The following is a 17,421-nucleotide window of genomic DNA, read 5'->3' as shown; positions in this document are numbered from 1 at the left end:
GCAGTCCGTTTTAAACACAGAACCTTCCACAATCTAATTCATCGTCAGCTGCAACACTGTTAATCACAATGACATTCAGCCTACATAAATTTAGGGCCAACTTTTGGCAGGGTCAGCCCACTCACAGGGAAAAGAAACCAATTCAGACACGTTTATGGCTATCTGGTCATTATCTCTGTTGAGAATATCCTTTTCCATGTAAAAAGGTGAAAAAAATCAAACATTTTATCAAAGCTCAGCATTTGTACTTCAGCCTCAAGAGTAAAGTACTCAGTCAAACAAAGCTTGCTAGCCTATACACGTGTCTTGGTCCGAACACCAAAGCTCACCGTCATGTAACAACACAAACATCCGAGTCATACCATAACCTTTATTAGTGGGGCAACTTAGCTAAATATAGCATAACAATTGTGCATTTTGTGAGGAAAGCACCAAATTTGGCACACTCGTAGCCTATCATATTGTCGCGGATTCGCGCCCGCCGGCGTGCTGACGGCCACGTAACTCGAATCGCGGCACGTCGCCCACCGGACGGACAATCCAGTCGTGACCCTCTCGGACTAACGCCGGGAACCAGTCACGGGTGGACCTTTCGGTCTCACCGCGATCGAGCCAATCGACCCCCGCGTGGGATAGGGGTGCTCGCCAAATTCGACCTACCTAAGTACCCACACGGAAGGTAGACCGGGCGACGCACCTCGCCGCAGGTCGACTTCGGACATGGGCCACTTAAGCGACCCGTTCCGTACTATCGGGATAACCGAGCGGTGTTATTCGTCGACCTCGACGGTTCGATTAATTATCGGGCGTCTTAACCCACGACTAACCCTTTACGTGAAGCAAGATGAGGATTCAATGAAAGAAATGACGAAGCGAAGCGGGGAAACAGTTCAATAATAAGCACATTTATTTCGCGATGAACGGAAAGCACACATATACAATTCCACCAAAAGCACATAGAAAAGAAGAAGACAAAAAGCAAATGCGACAATGCAGATCTAATACCGACTACGTGAGCACACGGCAACACTTATACAATTTTACTTCACAGACGGCGCCGACAACACATATTCCCAAAGCAAAAGAAAAGAGAACCACCCTCCAGGATGAGGGGGTAGGTGGGCCTGGGGCCGAGAACGTGTCGGGCCTACCCGTCTGATGATGAGACGCGGAGCGGCGGTGGTGCCTCAACTCCGCGGGCCTCGCGGACAGTGTCTGGTAGGGGGTGGGAAGGGGGCCCCCTTTTGTCACACTATCTCAGCGCGGGGGGAAACAGGAGGGGGTTGCTGATGCTCGGGGAAAGGAGGATTTCACCAAAATCGCGGGTCCCGCGACGAGCGTCTCCACCACGAACTCGGTCGCGCCGCCGGCCTTTCTCTCTCCTCAGTTCCCCGAATCCGACGCGAGCACCCCTCGTCCGCCTTCGCCGCCGCCGCCTCTCCACAGCTCCGTCCTCTTCACTCCGACTCCGCGAACTCCCAACTGCACTGAACTCTTCCTCCGCTTCCAACTCAACTCTTCCTCCTGCGAACTGAACTCCTCTCAACTTCCACTGGACTCCTCTCGACTGACGAACGCAGTCGTTTTTATAAGCCCCGTGGCTTCGCTCTCTCATCTTTGACCCTCTGCCTCCGACCTTTCACCTCGCTCCCCATTGGCCCGAGAAAAAGTGGGCGTGAATGCTTTTTGATCCATGAATTTGCATATAGCAACCGCCCTCCAACGCCCTGGAGGCGGGGCCAAATCGCCCCTCGCTCACCAATTGGACGGAACAAAAGTGGGCGTGAGTCGTTTTTGATCTGTTTTTCTGCGGAAAGTCCGCGATGCTTTTGAACACGCCGCTCGGTGCGCGCTCTACACGAGTCCAGCATCGGTGCCCACGAGTGGCGCGAGATGACGGTGATGCGATGGTGGCGAGTTGTGACGGTAAAGGTCATGGCGGTTGTGGTGAAGCGGCGTTGTGGTTGGTGGTTGTTGTTGTGATGGCTGTTGAGACGTGGTTGGTGGTGGTAATAATGGCGGTTGGTCCAAAATAAAGATAGTAAAAGAAAAACGGCTATCCTGAAGAGTCGCAGCCCTCTTGAATGACATTTATTCCCTCTAGACAACGGGTTTGGGCCTAACTACACATATACTTACCGAGATATCTCACCTAAGGGACCTGAATGGTGGTTTGCAAATTTGGTCAACCACAACAATATTATGAACAGACTTGGATATTGGGCCATCTCAAATTCAGCCGCTGATGGCTGTGGCAGCCATTTTTTTCAAAATGGCCACCAGTGTTTACTGTTATGACACATCTGCTTTACTGGAGAGGAATGCAGGTTGATAGTGAAAGTTAATTTACTAATAAAGGTCCAATAATGGTCAAAGAAAGTAACAATTTGATTTGGTTGAGAAAAAAAAAGTTAAAGTGGACTAATTAGTCTAATTAAGACACAGATTCTGAATGAAAACCAATGATAAACATTCATAGCACTATTGGCTTGGCACATGGTAGTATAAGTTGTGTGTGTGCATATTGACCCCGGAATCGCGCACGCTTGAGTTCCCAGCTTACACTTGTTGACTCTATTCATTGTTATTTTGTTCTGTGCCCATAGAGTTCTCTATGCTATCCCATTGTTAACCGTAGTTCATCAAGTTGAGTTTTGTTTGCGGGGTGCAGTTTGGTCATAGGATTATCTCAGCCACGGATTAACGGGTTACGAGGTTCTGCATGTATTTCCGTTCTGCCTTCACGGTGCCAGTTCCAGTTTGCTACTGAGTGAGGAAGTTCTCTCTTCGTACCGGCGTGTTGGCGAGATATCTTTACCATAACTCGTTAGTTTTCGGGTTATCTTCGTTCGATTGACGGCAATGCCAAACCATTTATAAGTAGTTTTCCATTCGAGTTTCCATTTTCATGGCTAAGCTAATTTGTTTTGGTCAGTTTGTTGAGTAACCCTTCCGTTTTCTGAAACTGCGTTTTTATTGACTCTTACAGTCAATTGCAACACATCTCAGCACATCAGCTCGAAGTAACCTAAATATGGATGAATTCGGTCGTATTGGGAACTAGTAAAGGTGCCCGTCTTCGACGGGCGTCACTGGCAACATATGGTAAAAGACAGATAGCATGAATGTATTTTAAACAATATAATGAATACATTATATCATTTTTATCCATTGATTACCATTCAGGTTTTCCCCTTTGACTGTCCCGCAGTAGCTCCACTTTGATGACATTACCACGTAGTTTAGCGACTACACAACGTGTACCATTTGTGAGTTCCGGATGATCCATAGAGCGCATTAAAATTACAGGGCACCCTACTTTAAAGTGATCCAAAAGGCCGGATCAGTTTCGTGTACATATTCATATCTTGTAGATTTTAGCTGATTCTGAAACTGTTAACAGCATGTCGATCGGATGGTTCTGTGATTTTCTACGGTAGTAAACAGAAGTACGACTTTAGCCTGTACGCCACTATGCGGAGACCCGAGGACCTAATATTTCACAACAAAACAAAAACTCACAAAATTTGAAGATATTTTAAATAAACAATTTATTATAATATCAATTAAATATCATTTTTATCCATCGATAATATTAATTGTTCTGTACAGCTATAGTTGTTCTCCTGGGATCTGCGCATCCATCCACGATCTATGTTCTAATGAAGTGCAGTAGGAATAATAAAAACAGCACCGTGCGGGAGTGTAGGTAATCTCTCCAAAGCTCTCGGAAAGCCTTAAAATGCATCATGATCGGTTTGATTGTGAACAGATATTCGGACGGACAGACATCGATACCGGTTTTATTAGGTCATCATGAAGGTACCGCTTGATATTACGCATTGAAATAGAGATATGAATGCTCAAGTGAGTTTATTATATGTCTATGATTGAGAGCTTATTGACAGCTCAATAACATGAGCAATTTACTATGGCGTATAGTGATTAATAACAACAAACTATAAAAGGTTTTACGAACTCATCTTAGTGGTCCTCTAAAAAATGGGAAACATTTTCATTTCTTTTTTGTGCAATAATTCCTCCCATTTTGCAAATGGAGAACATGAACTGCTAAACCACCAAAATCATCAAAACGAATTTTGAGGGGCCTCTGAAGGAAGAGAATAATATCATTACTATATATATGTCAAAGCTTGTTTCATTTCATGCAGTAACAAAAATCTGAAGGTGGAACAAAAAAAGGGGCGTGCCAAAATATTAATATAGATGAAGCCATGTAACTCAGATGATGGGTGTGAATTGTCTATGTGCTGTCACCAGCGTCTGCAGAAGATTTTACAAGTGGCAATAGTATTTATGACTATGGGCTAGGAGAAAACCGGTTTAATTCATAACTAATTTATCCTACATTATGTCATTGCAGATCCTGATGGTGGTGGTTGCTGGTGAACAGAAGATACCTAGTGTAACATTGAAAAACTTGACCATGTCCAAGAGCTTCCAATTGGTTGGCCTTGAGCGTCCTGCCCCATCAACATCAACGCACCCAACCCAGACTAACTGGAATCTGTGTATCATTTGCCAAGAGGACAAAGCAGAGTCTCTGACATGTCCTTCACAGTCCAAGCGAAAAGACTCTGGGAGTGGGTACAGTTTACTTGCAGCCAATTTGATCAGATTCAGTGAGCTTGGACAACTTCCAGGAACATTTCAGTTAGAAAGACTCAACGAAGGGTATGGCATTGAAGCGGCCATGGTTGCAAACAATGCTTTGTACCATCAAACATGCAATATCAAATATAACAATACAAAATTGCAAAGGGCAGAAAAGCGAACACTCATGACAGAAGGAGAGATCCATGATGTACCAGATGCGTGCAAACGCACCAGATTTCATTCAAAATCATCCAGTACAGAGAAGGCCCAAGAAGCCCAGCGTTTCTTCTGCAGACAACCTGCAGGAACCGATGGTGTTCACGAAGTTGCAACATTTCAAATGGACAGTAAAGTTTGAGACTGGGTAGCCATTCTTGAAGACACAGAACTGCTCGGCCGACTCAGTGCCGGGGACATGGTCGCCCAGGACGGCAGGTACCATAAAAAGTGCTCATCAGTGCTGCACAACCGTGTTGGAAAGGCCCAGTCTAAAGGACCCAAGTACAAAGACAAGGAGCGAGAAGTATCGCATATTGTCTTCGCCGAACTGGTCCTCTACATAGAAGAAGCTAGGCTGGATGAGGAGACAGCACCAATGTTCAAGTTAGCTAATCTCGTTGAGCTTTATCAGTCCAGAATGGAACAGCTTGGGGTTAAGCTCAACACAAGGGTCCACTCCACACGACTGAAGCAGAGACTCCTTACCCAGTTCCCTGACATGCACGCACACACAAAGGGGAGAGATGTCCTGCTGGTATTTGAAGGAGACGTTGGGGCTGCTCTCATCAAAGCCTGTGATCTGGACAGTGATAATGATGTGATCCATCTTGCACGTGCTGCACAGACCGTGGCCCGCCACATGTTGGAAGAAGCTGAGCCCTTCAACGGATTCGCTGAAGGATGCCAAGGAGAATCTGTGCCATCACTGCTGCTTGCCCTGGTGTGCATGGTCCTAGAGGGTCCCAGCATTAAGGATCAGATGACAGACAACCCCTGCAGCACTTGCCATTGCCCAGATGCTGAAGTTGAACTGCATCAAGCACAACCGGGCAAACCGCACCACAGGATCCATAACTGCCAGGCACAGTGCTGCACAGGAGCCCCCAATTTCCACATACGTAGGGATGATGTTGCATGCTCACACACGAAAGAGGGAGTTAGTATACAGGTTGTCACACCTGGGCAAGAGCATCTCATATGCCCATGTTCTCGAGCTCTCGGCTCAGATGGGGAACAGTGCCTGCCAAGAGTTTCACAGAGAACAAGTGGTCTGCCCCCCAAAGATGCACAGCAATGTCTTCACAACATCAGCCATAGACAATATCGACCACAATCCCAGTTCAACGACAGCGAAAGAGTCCTTCCATGGTACAGCGATCTCCCTCCTCCAGCACCCCTCTTTCACTGGCGAAGGAGTGGACCGAAGCTGTTTATCATTGGTTTTCATTCAGAATCTGTGTCTTAACAAGACTAATTAGTCCACTTTAACTTTATTTTCTCAACCAAATCAAATTGTTACTTTCTTTGACCATTATTAGTAAATAAACTTTCACCATCAACCTGCATTCTTCTCCAGTAAAGCAGATGTGTCATAACAGTAAACACTGGTGGCTATTTTGAAAAATGGCTGCCACAGCCGTCAGCGGCTGAATTTGAGATGGCCCAATATCCAAATCTATTCATAATATGATAGGCTACTAGTCTGGCAAATTTGGTGCTTTCCTCACAAAATGCACAATTGTTAAGCTAAGTTGCCCCACTATATCTGTTTGGGAACCACCGACACATTTTAAGCAAGGTTTGAGAACTACTCGGCCATATTTTTCATAAATAATTGAAAATAGGATTTGACATTCCGACAGGCATGCAAAGCAGACGTGCTCGCACATTCACATGTCTTTACCGTTTCAACAAAGACTGCAAGTTTGCCTTCGGTTGCTTCGTTTATCTTCTTTTCCTCTGAGGCAAGACCAAGCCAAAAGCGCACCCGGAGTTGAGCAGGGATGTTGTCTTGTTTCTTTTCATCAGGGAGTGGCTGTCAAAGGAAAGGATATAGTGAGGGGAGAGGAGGGTGGGCAAAAAGCAAAAGCATGTTCGTTCAATGGATAAGGTAAATTAAAACATATTAAAGATGGATCTTACCTTGAGAAAAATGGTCTGTGTTGTGCCGCAGTGTTTCCCGATTGCTTTTCCAGGGCCATTCAGAATGTCATAAGCAGGGATGCGGCAGTAGGCCACACGTTTGCTGCCAACCAACATCCAGATTGTGACATCTGGCATGCTGTTTTGGGGCTACAAAACAAAACAAAATCAAAGCATATTGTGATTTGAGCATCGACACGTTTCCAACACAGTGTGCATGTCCTGATACAAGATGGAAATGACAAATTCAAGCACTTGATGCATTTATTTCTCCAAAGAGAGACATCCAGGGGCAGATTTATGATGTGCAGCACACGTGGGCAAAATGTGCACCTTATTCCCTCCGAACTCATTCATCAAAAAACATTGATTTTGCAAAATAAACAAATAGCACCGCAAAGTGGGCGTAACCCCTCAGCACCTTGACGCAAACCAATTTCAAGATGGTAGCCATATTTAAAATTGCAGCACGCCCATTTTCGAAAGGAACCTTCCTCCACTCAACCCCAACACACCCAGCAAAAATGGATTTAATCGGACAAGGCGTTCTCCTCGAAATTGACGGAAACCAATTTCAAGATGGCTGCCATGGCGGCCACAGTGAAAATCACAGCATGCCCGTTTTGGAAAGGAACCTTCCTCTACTCAACCCCATTATACCTCGCTAGAATAAAATCAATGTGTGAAGCCATTCAAGTTATTGTCCGGAAACCAAATTCAAGATGGCTGCCCTAGCCGCCATATTGGATATCGCATCGCACTGATTATTGAAAGGAACCTTCCTCCACCCAGCCCTAGCACGCACTGCAAAAATGGATTTAATTGGACAAGGCATTCTCCTAAAAATCGATGGAAACCAATTTCAAGATGGCTGCCATGGCAGCCACAGTGAAAATCACAGCATGCCCATTTTGGAAAGGAACCTTCCTCTACTCAACCCCATTATACCTCGCTAGAATAAAATCAATGTGTGAGGCCGTTCAAGTTATTGTCCGGAAACCAAATTCAAGATGGCTGCCCTAGCCGCCATATTGGATATCGCATCGCACCGATTATCGAAAGGAACCTTCCTCCACCCAGCCCCAACACGCACTGCAAAAATGGATTGAATTGGACAAGGCATTCTCCTAAAAATCGATGGAAACCAATTTCAAGATGGCTGCCATGGAGGCCACATTGAAAATCGCAGCGTGCCCATTTTCGAAAGGAACCTTCCTCAACTCAACCCCAACATACCCTGCAAAAATGGATTTAATCGGACAAGACTCTCCTCAAAATTGACGGAAACCAAAAGTTGAGACGCCCGGACGGACGCCGGACAACGCCTGTGACGACGATACCCCTTTGCCCAATTCGGGCTGAGTGGTAAAAAGGAAGACTATCCTTTGGGGCAGGTCAAATTGCTAAATGCTCAAATACGAGCAGTGTATTACAAAAAGGCAAAACGTTATAAAAATCGGTCTTTTCATCTTAAAAAAAAAATGGAATTAATTGAATGACAATAAGCGATTGCACAAACAAAATAAAAGTAAAGGAATATTCCTGTAAATGCATCATTTGAAGATTAGTACTGTACAACTTTGCAGCTGATTTTAAAGTGCCTGCTGAATAATTACATTTCGATATAGATATACGTTTTCTTTTAAATACTTCCACTTACTGTGCCGACATGATTTCATGCTTTCAACTGGCTGTGATCAACGGTGCATTGCCACTGCTACCGAGTATGGGGGCACATTGATGCTGTGTCCCTATTACCAGTTTACTGGTACTCATTTAGCCGACCTTGGAAGGATGACAGGCTGAGTCAACCCCACCTGGTGTTAATTCAGTGGCTGATGGGGCTTGAACTCAGGACCCTAAGATCCCAAGCTAACCACCCTTACCACCAAACCAACACCAGGCTTGAATAATATGAGGATCGATGTAGAGGTATAGCTATCATTTCTTACAAAATCGACAAGAAGCATTGCACAAATGTTTTTGTTTACTAATTTAAGGTGCATGGAAGAGGAGACAGGTATGATGAGGTACCTATGTTTGCTTGAGTATTTGAAAGTTGTGTCAAGATGTGTTTTCCTTTCTCTCGATTGTACCTGCCATCTCCCCATGCACAGCTCCTTCCCCTTGTCTTGTATGATGCCAAGTCCTCCACCGTTGCAAACCTCTCCCCCAACAAGCTATGTGACCCTGCAGATTCATTCACACAATATGTGTGTGCGTGTGCGTGTCTGCGCGTGCAAGTCTCTGTGCGCGAGTCTCTGTCTTTCCCCGTCTCTCTCTGTGCGTCTCTCCGCGTGTGCGTCTCTGTCTCTCTCTCCGTCTCTGTCTCCCTGCGTGTCGTCATATCCTGCTGAACCACAGAAAGAGCAGAAAAGAGTCGATCAAAATGCATAAATTTGGATGAAACCATGAGAATAAAATGGTTGGGGATATCCACCGTAAAAGATCATAAGATGCTGACTTTTCAGGTGCTACCTTTCGTTGGAGCAATAAAAAGATATACATGCTGTCCTTTTTCGTTTTGATGACGAAGTCTGAAACATCAACATCTTGTGATGCTTTACGGCAGACAACTCTAACAAATTTATTCTCACTTTTCGATTCTCTTGCATCATCATTGCGGACCGCTAGTTCTGCGATGGAATCAGGAACTTCAAACATTTGGAATTTGACCAGAATATCTGCACACAATGGCTGGCAAGCAGAAAATTTAAAAGAAAATTCAGATGAACAGAAATCGACTTTCATGACCAGATGTTAAATTTATAAGCGTTTTCAACTGCTTTCATTTCCTCAAATTTGTCAGCAATGTATTTCTCCACCGAGATTGCCAGTTAAATTTGAGATTTTGTCACCCTGGCTGGTCACTCACGTTGACCACCTCTAAAGTTGGTGGCATGAGTACCAGCAACCACAATGTTGATAAACCAAGTTTCGCTTCTGGAAGAGTGTGCATTTGAAATACTTGCACATGCAAAACCCATTTTCTACTTTTTAAAATATCCCTTTTAAAACCACCTCAAGCCTCAATGTTCCAATCATAGCTCGTTTTCTGCTTATCAAGCAAATGATCAAATTCTCTAATCACAAAATGAAAAGGAAATGGCTCAAATTACATTATTGTTCTTACCTCTTCAGCAATATTTTTCAAACAATCAAGCCAGTCCTGAATTGCAGACAAGGTTTCCTCCAGCTGAGTGGCCTCATGGCGCATCTTGCTTGCAGCACTGAAGATGTTCTTCAAGACTTGGTTACGAACCTTCAGCATTTTCAAGTCCAGTGGTGTGATTGTGGAAACATCCGGCGCGATAACCAGAGGTTCACTGTCAATGCAAAAAGCTGCATATTGATGAACGCAACGAGACAAATATCCATTTGCCTTTTTAACCTGAGCAAGTGTTCCCAATTCCATCAATAAAAGTGTGTCCTTCACTCACTGCTTCTCGACACCAAAACTGAAGTGATAAGGGGACAATGTTTTTTTTCTACAAACTCTGGTCAGATGATTAATTCCCTTTTTCCTTCTGTTTGTTCAGCCTGGAGCCTTTTGATTTCATCTTGCACTCACTTTTCCTCTCCATCCATGGCTCAAGTGAAAAATAAAGCAAACATACAAACACCATTGTTTTCCTGCATACACAATTGTCAGATTCACTAAACTGGCTGCTCGAAGTCGATCAGTCCCTTTTCCAATTGAAGCAATTCTCATAATTTCAGGGGAATTGTCTCTGCTGACAATTTTGACAAATATTGAAATTGGTTCCATCTTTACCTGCAGTCTTCAATGAGCTGATCAACAAGACTCAACCAAACAGATGCGAGTTGTTGTTCAGGGAGTTTTGCTTTCATCGCAAATTGCAAATCTTTCAGTTTCCGTGCCTACAGAGTAATAATGAGAAAGCTGTGGGTTAAAAAATTAAAAAAAAAATAAAATAAATTTAAAATCAGCATATCATCAAATATACTGTACAAAGTAGCAGAAGGAGTACAATTTACTAACTCTCCCAACAATGGCAAAAGTCTCTCGATCAAAATTTCTCCAGAGTTCCCCAACACCAGGCTCTTCTCAACCTCCTTCCTTTATGTCCTTTCACATATTCCCCAATTATTTTTCATCAAAACATTCTTTGTGGATCACATTTATCAAAGAATGTGAGGTTTATTTTCAGAAAGTTAATGAAAATGCAGGAAGTTTGTTTCATTTTCTTCAGATGTCGAACATTAATACAAATTTACTGCACATGACATCATGTCACATATATGGGAAAAGTCAGCATAATAATTCTTTAATAATTAATATGCAATATTTCAAATTACGGTCACCATGCAAGGTTGCATTTCATGGGGTGGGAGGAGGGGTGGATTTGATGACCAGCTCAGATAAGTTAAAACAAGTAGAGAAAAAAAGAAGACATAAAATGTCACATTCCCGGTGGTTTTAGCAATTTTGCTGTACGGAGTGAAAAGGCTAGGCCATATTTACAAGATTTATCTTTACACGCAACCGACTTGAGTGGTCATGTGACATGGAAGAACATTTGTGCCATGTGACATTTGCCAAGTTTTCACAAAATCGGACCATGCATGTCCGAGAAATGGTTGGGGACACGTTTAAGTAACAAAATGGCTGCCGGTCGGCCAACTTGGATCTGATCACAAAAAACAAATGACGTGCATATGTAAGCCTCCATTCCTTATTAGTGTGCCAAGGTTGAAGAATATCGGTAAATACATGTCCGAGAAATGGTTGAGGGCATACTTCACATCAGGTTTACTTTTTTTCTTCCAAACTAAAAGTCACCAGTTGGCCATCTTTGATCAAATCGCAAAACAAAATGACGTGCTTAATAATATCATCACGTTTTGTCTTTTTGCCAAATTTGAACAAAATTGGTCCATACATGTCCGAGATCATATCCTTGGGAAGATACGATTGATGGAACTCACTCAAGTCAACCAAATGAAGCTTCAACTACAAGTCGCAATGAATCACAGTAGGTTTCAAAATGAGATGAGTTGTATGATGACAACACAAACATACAAATTGGACAAAATGTAGCAAAGTCATATTTTGAAATGAGCGAGACAAATGCAGATTTTAAAACACCATTTTCAGTGCACAAAACAACCTGAATGAAGAAGTCAATCTTTCAAAAGCTGTATTTGAGAAACAAAACAGCACTTCAGTCACTTGGCAAAACTATTCCCAACAGCCAGTCATTGAATGGGAATCATCCTATCCACACAAAAGAATTCCTTGGCACACATGAACTCTCATCCACCTTCATCCGCAGCTTGATGGGAGTTACTGTTCTCCCATCAGGTCTGGCGCCCCTGCCTCACATCTCTCAGCTTCAGGCTGTGGAACGCAAGGCCTTCAAGATAATTAGTATCTCCTGCACTGTAGCCGAGTCTCCAGGCCGACCACTTCACCATTGAAGACAGGTCAGTTGTCTCTCTGTCTTCTACCACCTCCTTTCTAATCTTGCACCCTCTGCTCTTTCTCAGTCTTCCTCCCAACCCCCAGGTTTCTGCAGAGTGCACTTGGTCCTCAATCAACACCCTTTTGGTGAAACAACCTAAATCCAGGATCACTGCTCACCTCCAATCATTCAGTTCTCTTTTTTTCCCACCTGTGGAACCAACTTACATATCCTCTTCAATCTCAATATTCCCTCATGGTCTTCCAGATAGCTATTCACCACCAACTCAGATAATCTCCAATCCAAAAGCATGATATTTCTGCTATCCTCAACACCCTCAACCTCCAACCAACACCAAGCCAGCACCTCCTTCCAGGTTTCCAGTTTTCCCTCCAAAAACGTTTTTTCCCCCAAAAAAGGCAGCTTTTTGAGAATAGCCAGAGAGGTGTTGACTTTCACAAGTATATGATCAGATGAACCATTTGGAGCAGAGAAAGAGCATGAGACATTTGCATGGAAATTTGTAGGATGACTTGGGAGACGTTGGAGAGATACCAAGGAGCAGGAGATTAAGGTAGACATGAAGGAGTTCGGGACATCCTGTGGGAGAGTCCTTCTGTAAAAAAAAAAGATGATGTCCTAGCCATCAGCAGCAGACTTGATAGAGTTTGTCAGGTTGGAGCTAAGGTCTCGAATGTTTGAGGTCCACAGAGTGAGGAACGAGGGATGGGTGACCGGGGGGGGGGCGTCTCAGTGGGTGAGGGGTGGGGGGGGTCAGGACGACATCTTTACCAAAATCAAATCAATTTATCATCACGACCAACCTCCACCAAGTTTCATCCGAATCCATTCATAACGTTTTGAGTTACAGTTACGTCCTATACATCATTTGAGGCCCTCTCAATGGTGAAGAATCACTTTGAAAAATTCTAGTATCCAGATCTGGATCTTCACCAAAATCTTATCAATTCATCCTCATCACATGCAACATATCCACCAAATTTCGGCCGAATCCGTCCATAAGTTTTTGAGATATCCTGTTGATAGACAGGCATACAAAACAGATACACAGTACACGGGTGAAAACAACATCTGACCACCTTTGATGGAGGTAATTACATCTCGGTGTTTGATCTCCTGCCAAATAGCAAACATATTCCAACTATTCCTGTGCTACCTACACAATCTTCCTCGAGGTATGCACGCACACACACACACACACACACACACACACACACACACACACACACACACACACACACACACACACACACACACACACACACACACACACACACACACACACACACACACACACACACACACACACACACACACACACACAAACCCGGGACACAAAATGAGATTCCGAATTGGTTGGACGCAATCTCACCAGACGATCACAGGTGAAAATGATTCTGTTGAGCATATGTAATCGAAAGTTGATGTCTTCCCAGAAACAGGAAAGCGAGATCACCGGCTTCTTGTCAATCCATGGAAGGAAGTAGTAATTACAGCCTGCAGAGGGAGATAGCAAGACAAGTCGCAATGAAAGCTGAAAACTACACAAAATACTAGTGGCAAAAAACATCAAACAATATTATAAAAAGTAATACATCACGTTCGTTACAAACTGCATATCGATCAAACAAAAAGCAAGCCATTATTTATGGGTGGATTTGCCTTTCATCCTCCGATATTAAAATAAGGCTCTTCTCTGTCAGTTTGTATATATGTATGTTGTTGTTGTTTTTGTTAAATGTTGAAGGCTCCAGTGACAGACTCATCGAGGCCAGACCTTAAATAAAGAGAAATAAAAGAGAGCGAGTGTAAAGTAAGGAGTGAAAATGAGCAAGTAAGAAAAGTGTATGATGAAAAGTGTGTGATGTTTGTTTGCAAGAAAGAGATTCAAGCGAGCCTGGAAGTTATAGTTCGAGTGGCACAAAGTCAGACCAGCAATCCTGACAGAGTGGGTAAGATGGTTACGGGCACCAGTTTAACACTCCTAAATCAGACTCCTAATAACACCCTGAGTGGTTGCTGTCTCCAACCTAATGTATGTATGCCTGAAATAAGAATAAAAAAAAAGAAATCAGAAAAATATAACCTGCAAGGATAGGATGATTGTGGGCACATCCTAAGAAAACCTTACCATCAAATACAACACGGCTGAATTGAGTGACTGACGCCAAGGGTTTGCAAGTCGAGTCAAACTTGTTGCCATAGTTTCCCATGCTGACTTCAAATTGAACAGCTTCATCCAACTCTTCCAACATTGTGGCCGAGTAGAAAGCAGCAAACAAGCTGAACTTGCGACGCCGCAAGAATTTCTAAAGTGGGTCAAAAAGAAAACTGGTCACGTTTAAGATGCTTCAGGAAAGGATAGACCAAACGTCAAAAAAATAAAATGTTGCATTTCAAACTCTTCCTTCAGAATTGTTGTTGATAACTTGTGTGAATATATCGATATGCTTAATTCCATCAGGAGTTGGCCTCCAAATGAGAGATTCTCAATGGCACCAGAATGTCGTCGCTGGAACAATCAAGCAATGAGACATTCCTGATATTAAATCAACGTCATCGAAAATATATACACATGCACTAAACATACATACATGCATTCCACAAACTTCCACACAAAATTCAAACTGGAACAAAACGAGAACGGCACTCGATAGAACGAATACCTCTGCCAGGCTGAACCATTTACGTTTTGTATCCCACCGTTGGACCGGACCTGCATAGCCGATGTTACCCACCAACACAAAGTTGAATTTGTACCCCGAGTTTGGAGCTTGTAACTTAAAAGATGTAGCTGTGCAGAAGGAACAAATAAATTTGGTTGCCACAGACAGCAACAGAGAGCCATTGTGTGTGTGTGTGTGTGTGTGTATATCTATACATACACACACACACACACACACACACACACACACACACACACACACACACACACACACACACACACACACACACACACACACACACACACACACACACCAGGCTGAGGCAGACGAGGCAGTTGCCTCATCACTCATTTCTTGAAATATGATCTGGCCTGAGCAGTCTGGCCATCTGAGCTCCCTGAGGAGTAAACTATCAAAGCTACCCAGCAGAGTCTTATATCACTACTCCCATCACAATACCTAAATAGGACAGTTCACCTCTTTTCGCCTCATCACTTTTGGACCTCTGGCTATGCCCTTGATATATATATATATATATATATATATATATATATATATATATATATATATATATATATATATATATATATATATATATATATATATATATATATATACATATACATACATATACATATACACGAGGTGTGTTCAAAAAGTAACCAAGCTTAATTTTTCGTGCGTAAACAAATGAAGCCAGGGAGGCGTGGTTTGGTGCACATATGTTGGCGATCTTAATCCGTATGTGTGAATATTTTCCCGCCTGCAGAAGCTGTCAGTCGCTGACAGACCACCGATGAGTGAGGAAGTGGAAGTGAGCACTGTCGGATTTTCGTTTTTGACAAAATGACGGAAAAACTTGAACAACGCTACTGCATCAAATTTTGTGCAAAGCTTGGCGATTCCCAAGTGGAAACGATCCGCAAGATTCAACAGGCCTTCGGGAATGAAGCAATGGGCGCCACACAGATAAAAGAGTGGTACAACCGCTTCAAAGATGGTCGCACATCAGTGGAAAGTGAAGCACGTTCTGGTAGGCCCTCAACATCCAGAAATGAGATCGTCATTGAACAAGTGAGGACCCTGCTGATGCAGGATCGTTGAATCACGATCAGAGAACTTGCAGACGAGGCGGGCGTCAGCATTGGATCCATTCATTCCATTGTGACTGAGGATTTGGGCTTCAGGAGAATCTCAGCGAAGTTCGTGCCAAAGCTGCTAACGATCGAGCAGAAGCAACTCTGTTTGGAGATCGCACAGGAGATGTGCTGGAGACTGTGGACAGCGATCCCAACTTCTTCAACACAGTGATCACTGGCGATGAGACCACAGTGATCCGTCATTTTGTCAAAAACGAAAATCCGACGGCGCTCACTTACACTTCCTCACTCATCGGCGGTCTGTCGGCGACTGACAGCTTCTGCAGGCAGGAAAATATTCACACATACGGATTAAGATCGCCGACATACGTGCACCAAACCACGCCTCCCTAGCTTCATTTGTTTACACACGAAAAATTAAGGTTGGGTACTTTTTGAACACACCAGATATATATATATATATATATATATATATATATATATATATATATATATATATATATATATATATATATATATATATATATATATATATATTGTTGCAGAAATGGCCCTCAGTGTGCTTTTAAATATAGGATTAGCCCAGATTCCTGATTAAATACATGTTTAGCCAGGTTGTTCGGTAAATGGACATTACATGTGTTGGGAGCTGCAAGAGGCTGTTTATTGTTCATGCAGTGGTGGTGTACCGAGAGCTTCTTCTTCTTCCTGCCCTCTCCGGACGAGGCCCCGCCCAGTCGGCTGAGAGGGTGTGGCCTTGAGAGTCAGTCAGCTGAGAGGGTGTGGCCTTGAGAGTCAGTCAGCTGAGAGGGTGTGACCTTGAGAGTCAGTCGGCTTTGAGGCGGGAGAGCGCCGAGGTGGTGCGATCAGCAGTTGGAGAAACTGCATGAGGGTTTTTGTGATCGGCTTTTCATAAAGCGTGAGCCGAAAAAAAGGCAAGGAAGGGACTGAATGAGGTCTGTCTGCCATCGGCTGGGAGAGGATCTGCCTGAGGTCGAGTGTGCGATCGGCAGTAGGAGCGTGAGGGCTTCGAGGCGAGCGAGCGAAGGAAAGGCAGTGGTGGATCTGCGACGAGAGCGCCGAAGTGGTGCGATCGGCAGTAGGAGAAACTGCAAGAGGGTTTTTATGATCGGCTTTTCGTCAAGAGCGAGCCGAAAGAAAGGCAAGGAAGGGACTGAATGAGGTCTGTCTGTCATTGGCTGGGAGAGGATTTGCCTGAGGTCGAGTGTGCGATCGGCAGAAGGAGGAACTGAACCTGAGGGTTGAGTCCACCATCTGCCGAGGGAGTAATTGAGCCCGAGTGTCGAGTTAGGATTTCTGCTGTATAGAAATGACAAGTGGGAGGCTGCAATCTGCTTCGAGAGGACCGAGCAACTGTGTGAGTCTGGAGTCGGCTTCGAGAGGAGGTCATCGACAGGTTCAACCTGCGTCTAACCACGGAGCCTCTGT

The 17,421-nt window shown here is 43.8% G+C and overlaps 1 protein-coding gene and 1 pseudogene across 2 annotated transcripts in view; one reads left to right on the top strand and one right to left on the bottom strand.

Moving 5' to 3' along the window:
* The window catches only part of LOC147034975 (myoferlin-like), a 203,964-nt gene that overhangs the window by 86,796 nt on the left and 99,747 nt on the right, over positions 1–17,421 (bottom strand). For both annotated transcript variants that reach the window (XM_085891800.1, XM_085891808.1), the window contains exons 20-25: positions 14,338–14,515; positions 13,579–13,703; positions 10,535–10,641; positions 9,893–10,085; positions 6,760–6,909; positions 6,521–6,652 (exon numbers count right to left, since the gene is read on the bottom strand). In XM_085891800.1, the coding sequence (XP_085747926.1) occupies positions 6,521–6,652; positions 6,760–6,909; positions 9,893–10,085; positions 10,535–10,641; positions 13,579–13,703; positions 14,338–14,515 (885 nt within the window). The remainder of the gene's footprint in view (positions 1–6,520; positions 6,653–6,759; positions 6,910–9,892; positions 10,086–10,534; positions 10,642–13,578; positions 13,704–14,337; positions 14,516–17,421) is intronic.
* Positions 4,448–6,455, top strand: LOC147034977 (uncharacterized; annotated as a pseudogene).

This window comes from Eptatretus burgeri, chromosome 1 (genome assembly GCF_056783735.1).
Source record: "Eptatretus burgeri isolate ZD-2024b chromosome 1, Ebu_testis_v1, whole genome shotgun sequence".
Classification (NCBI taxonomy): Eukaryota; Metazoa; Chordata; class Myxini; order Myxiniformes; family Myxinidae; genus Eptatretus; species Eptatretus burgeri.
The sequence above is the reverse complement of the archived record's forward strand: the minus strand, read 5'-3'. Positions and strand labels throughout refer to the sequence as shown.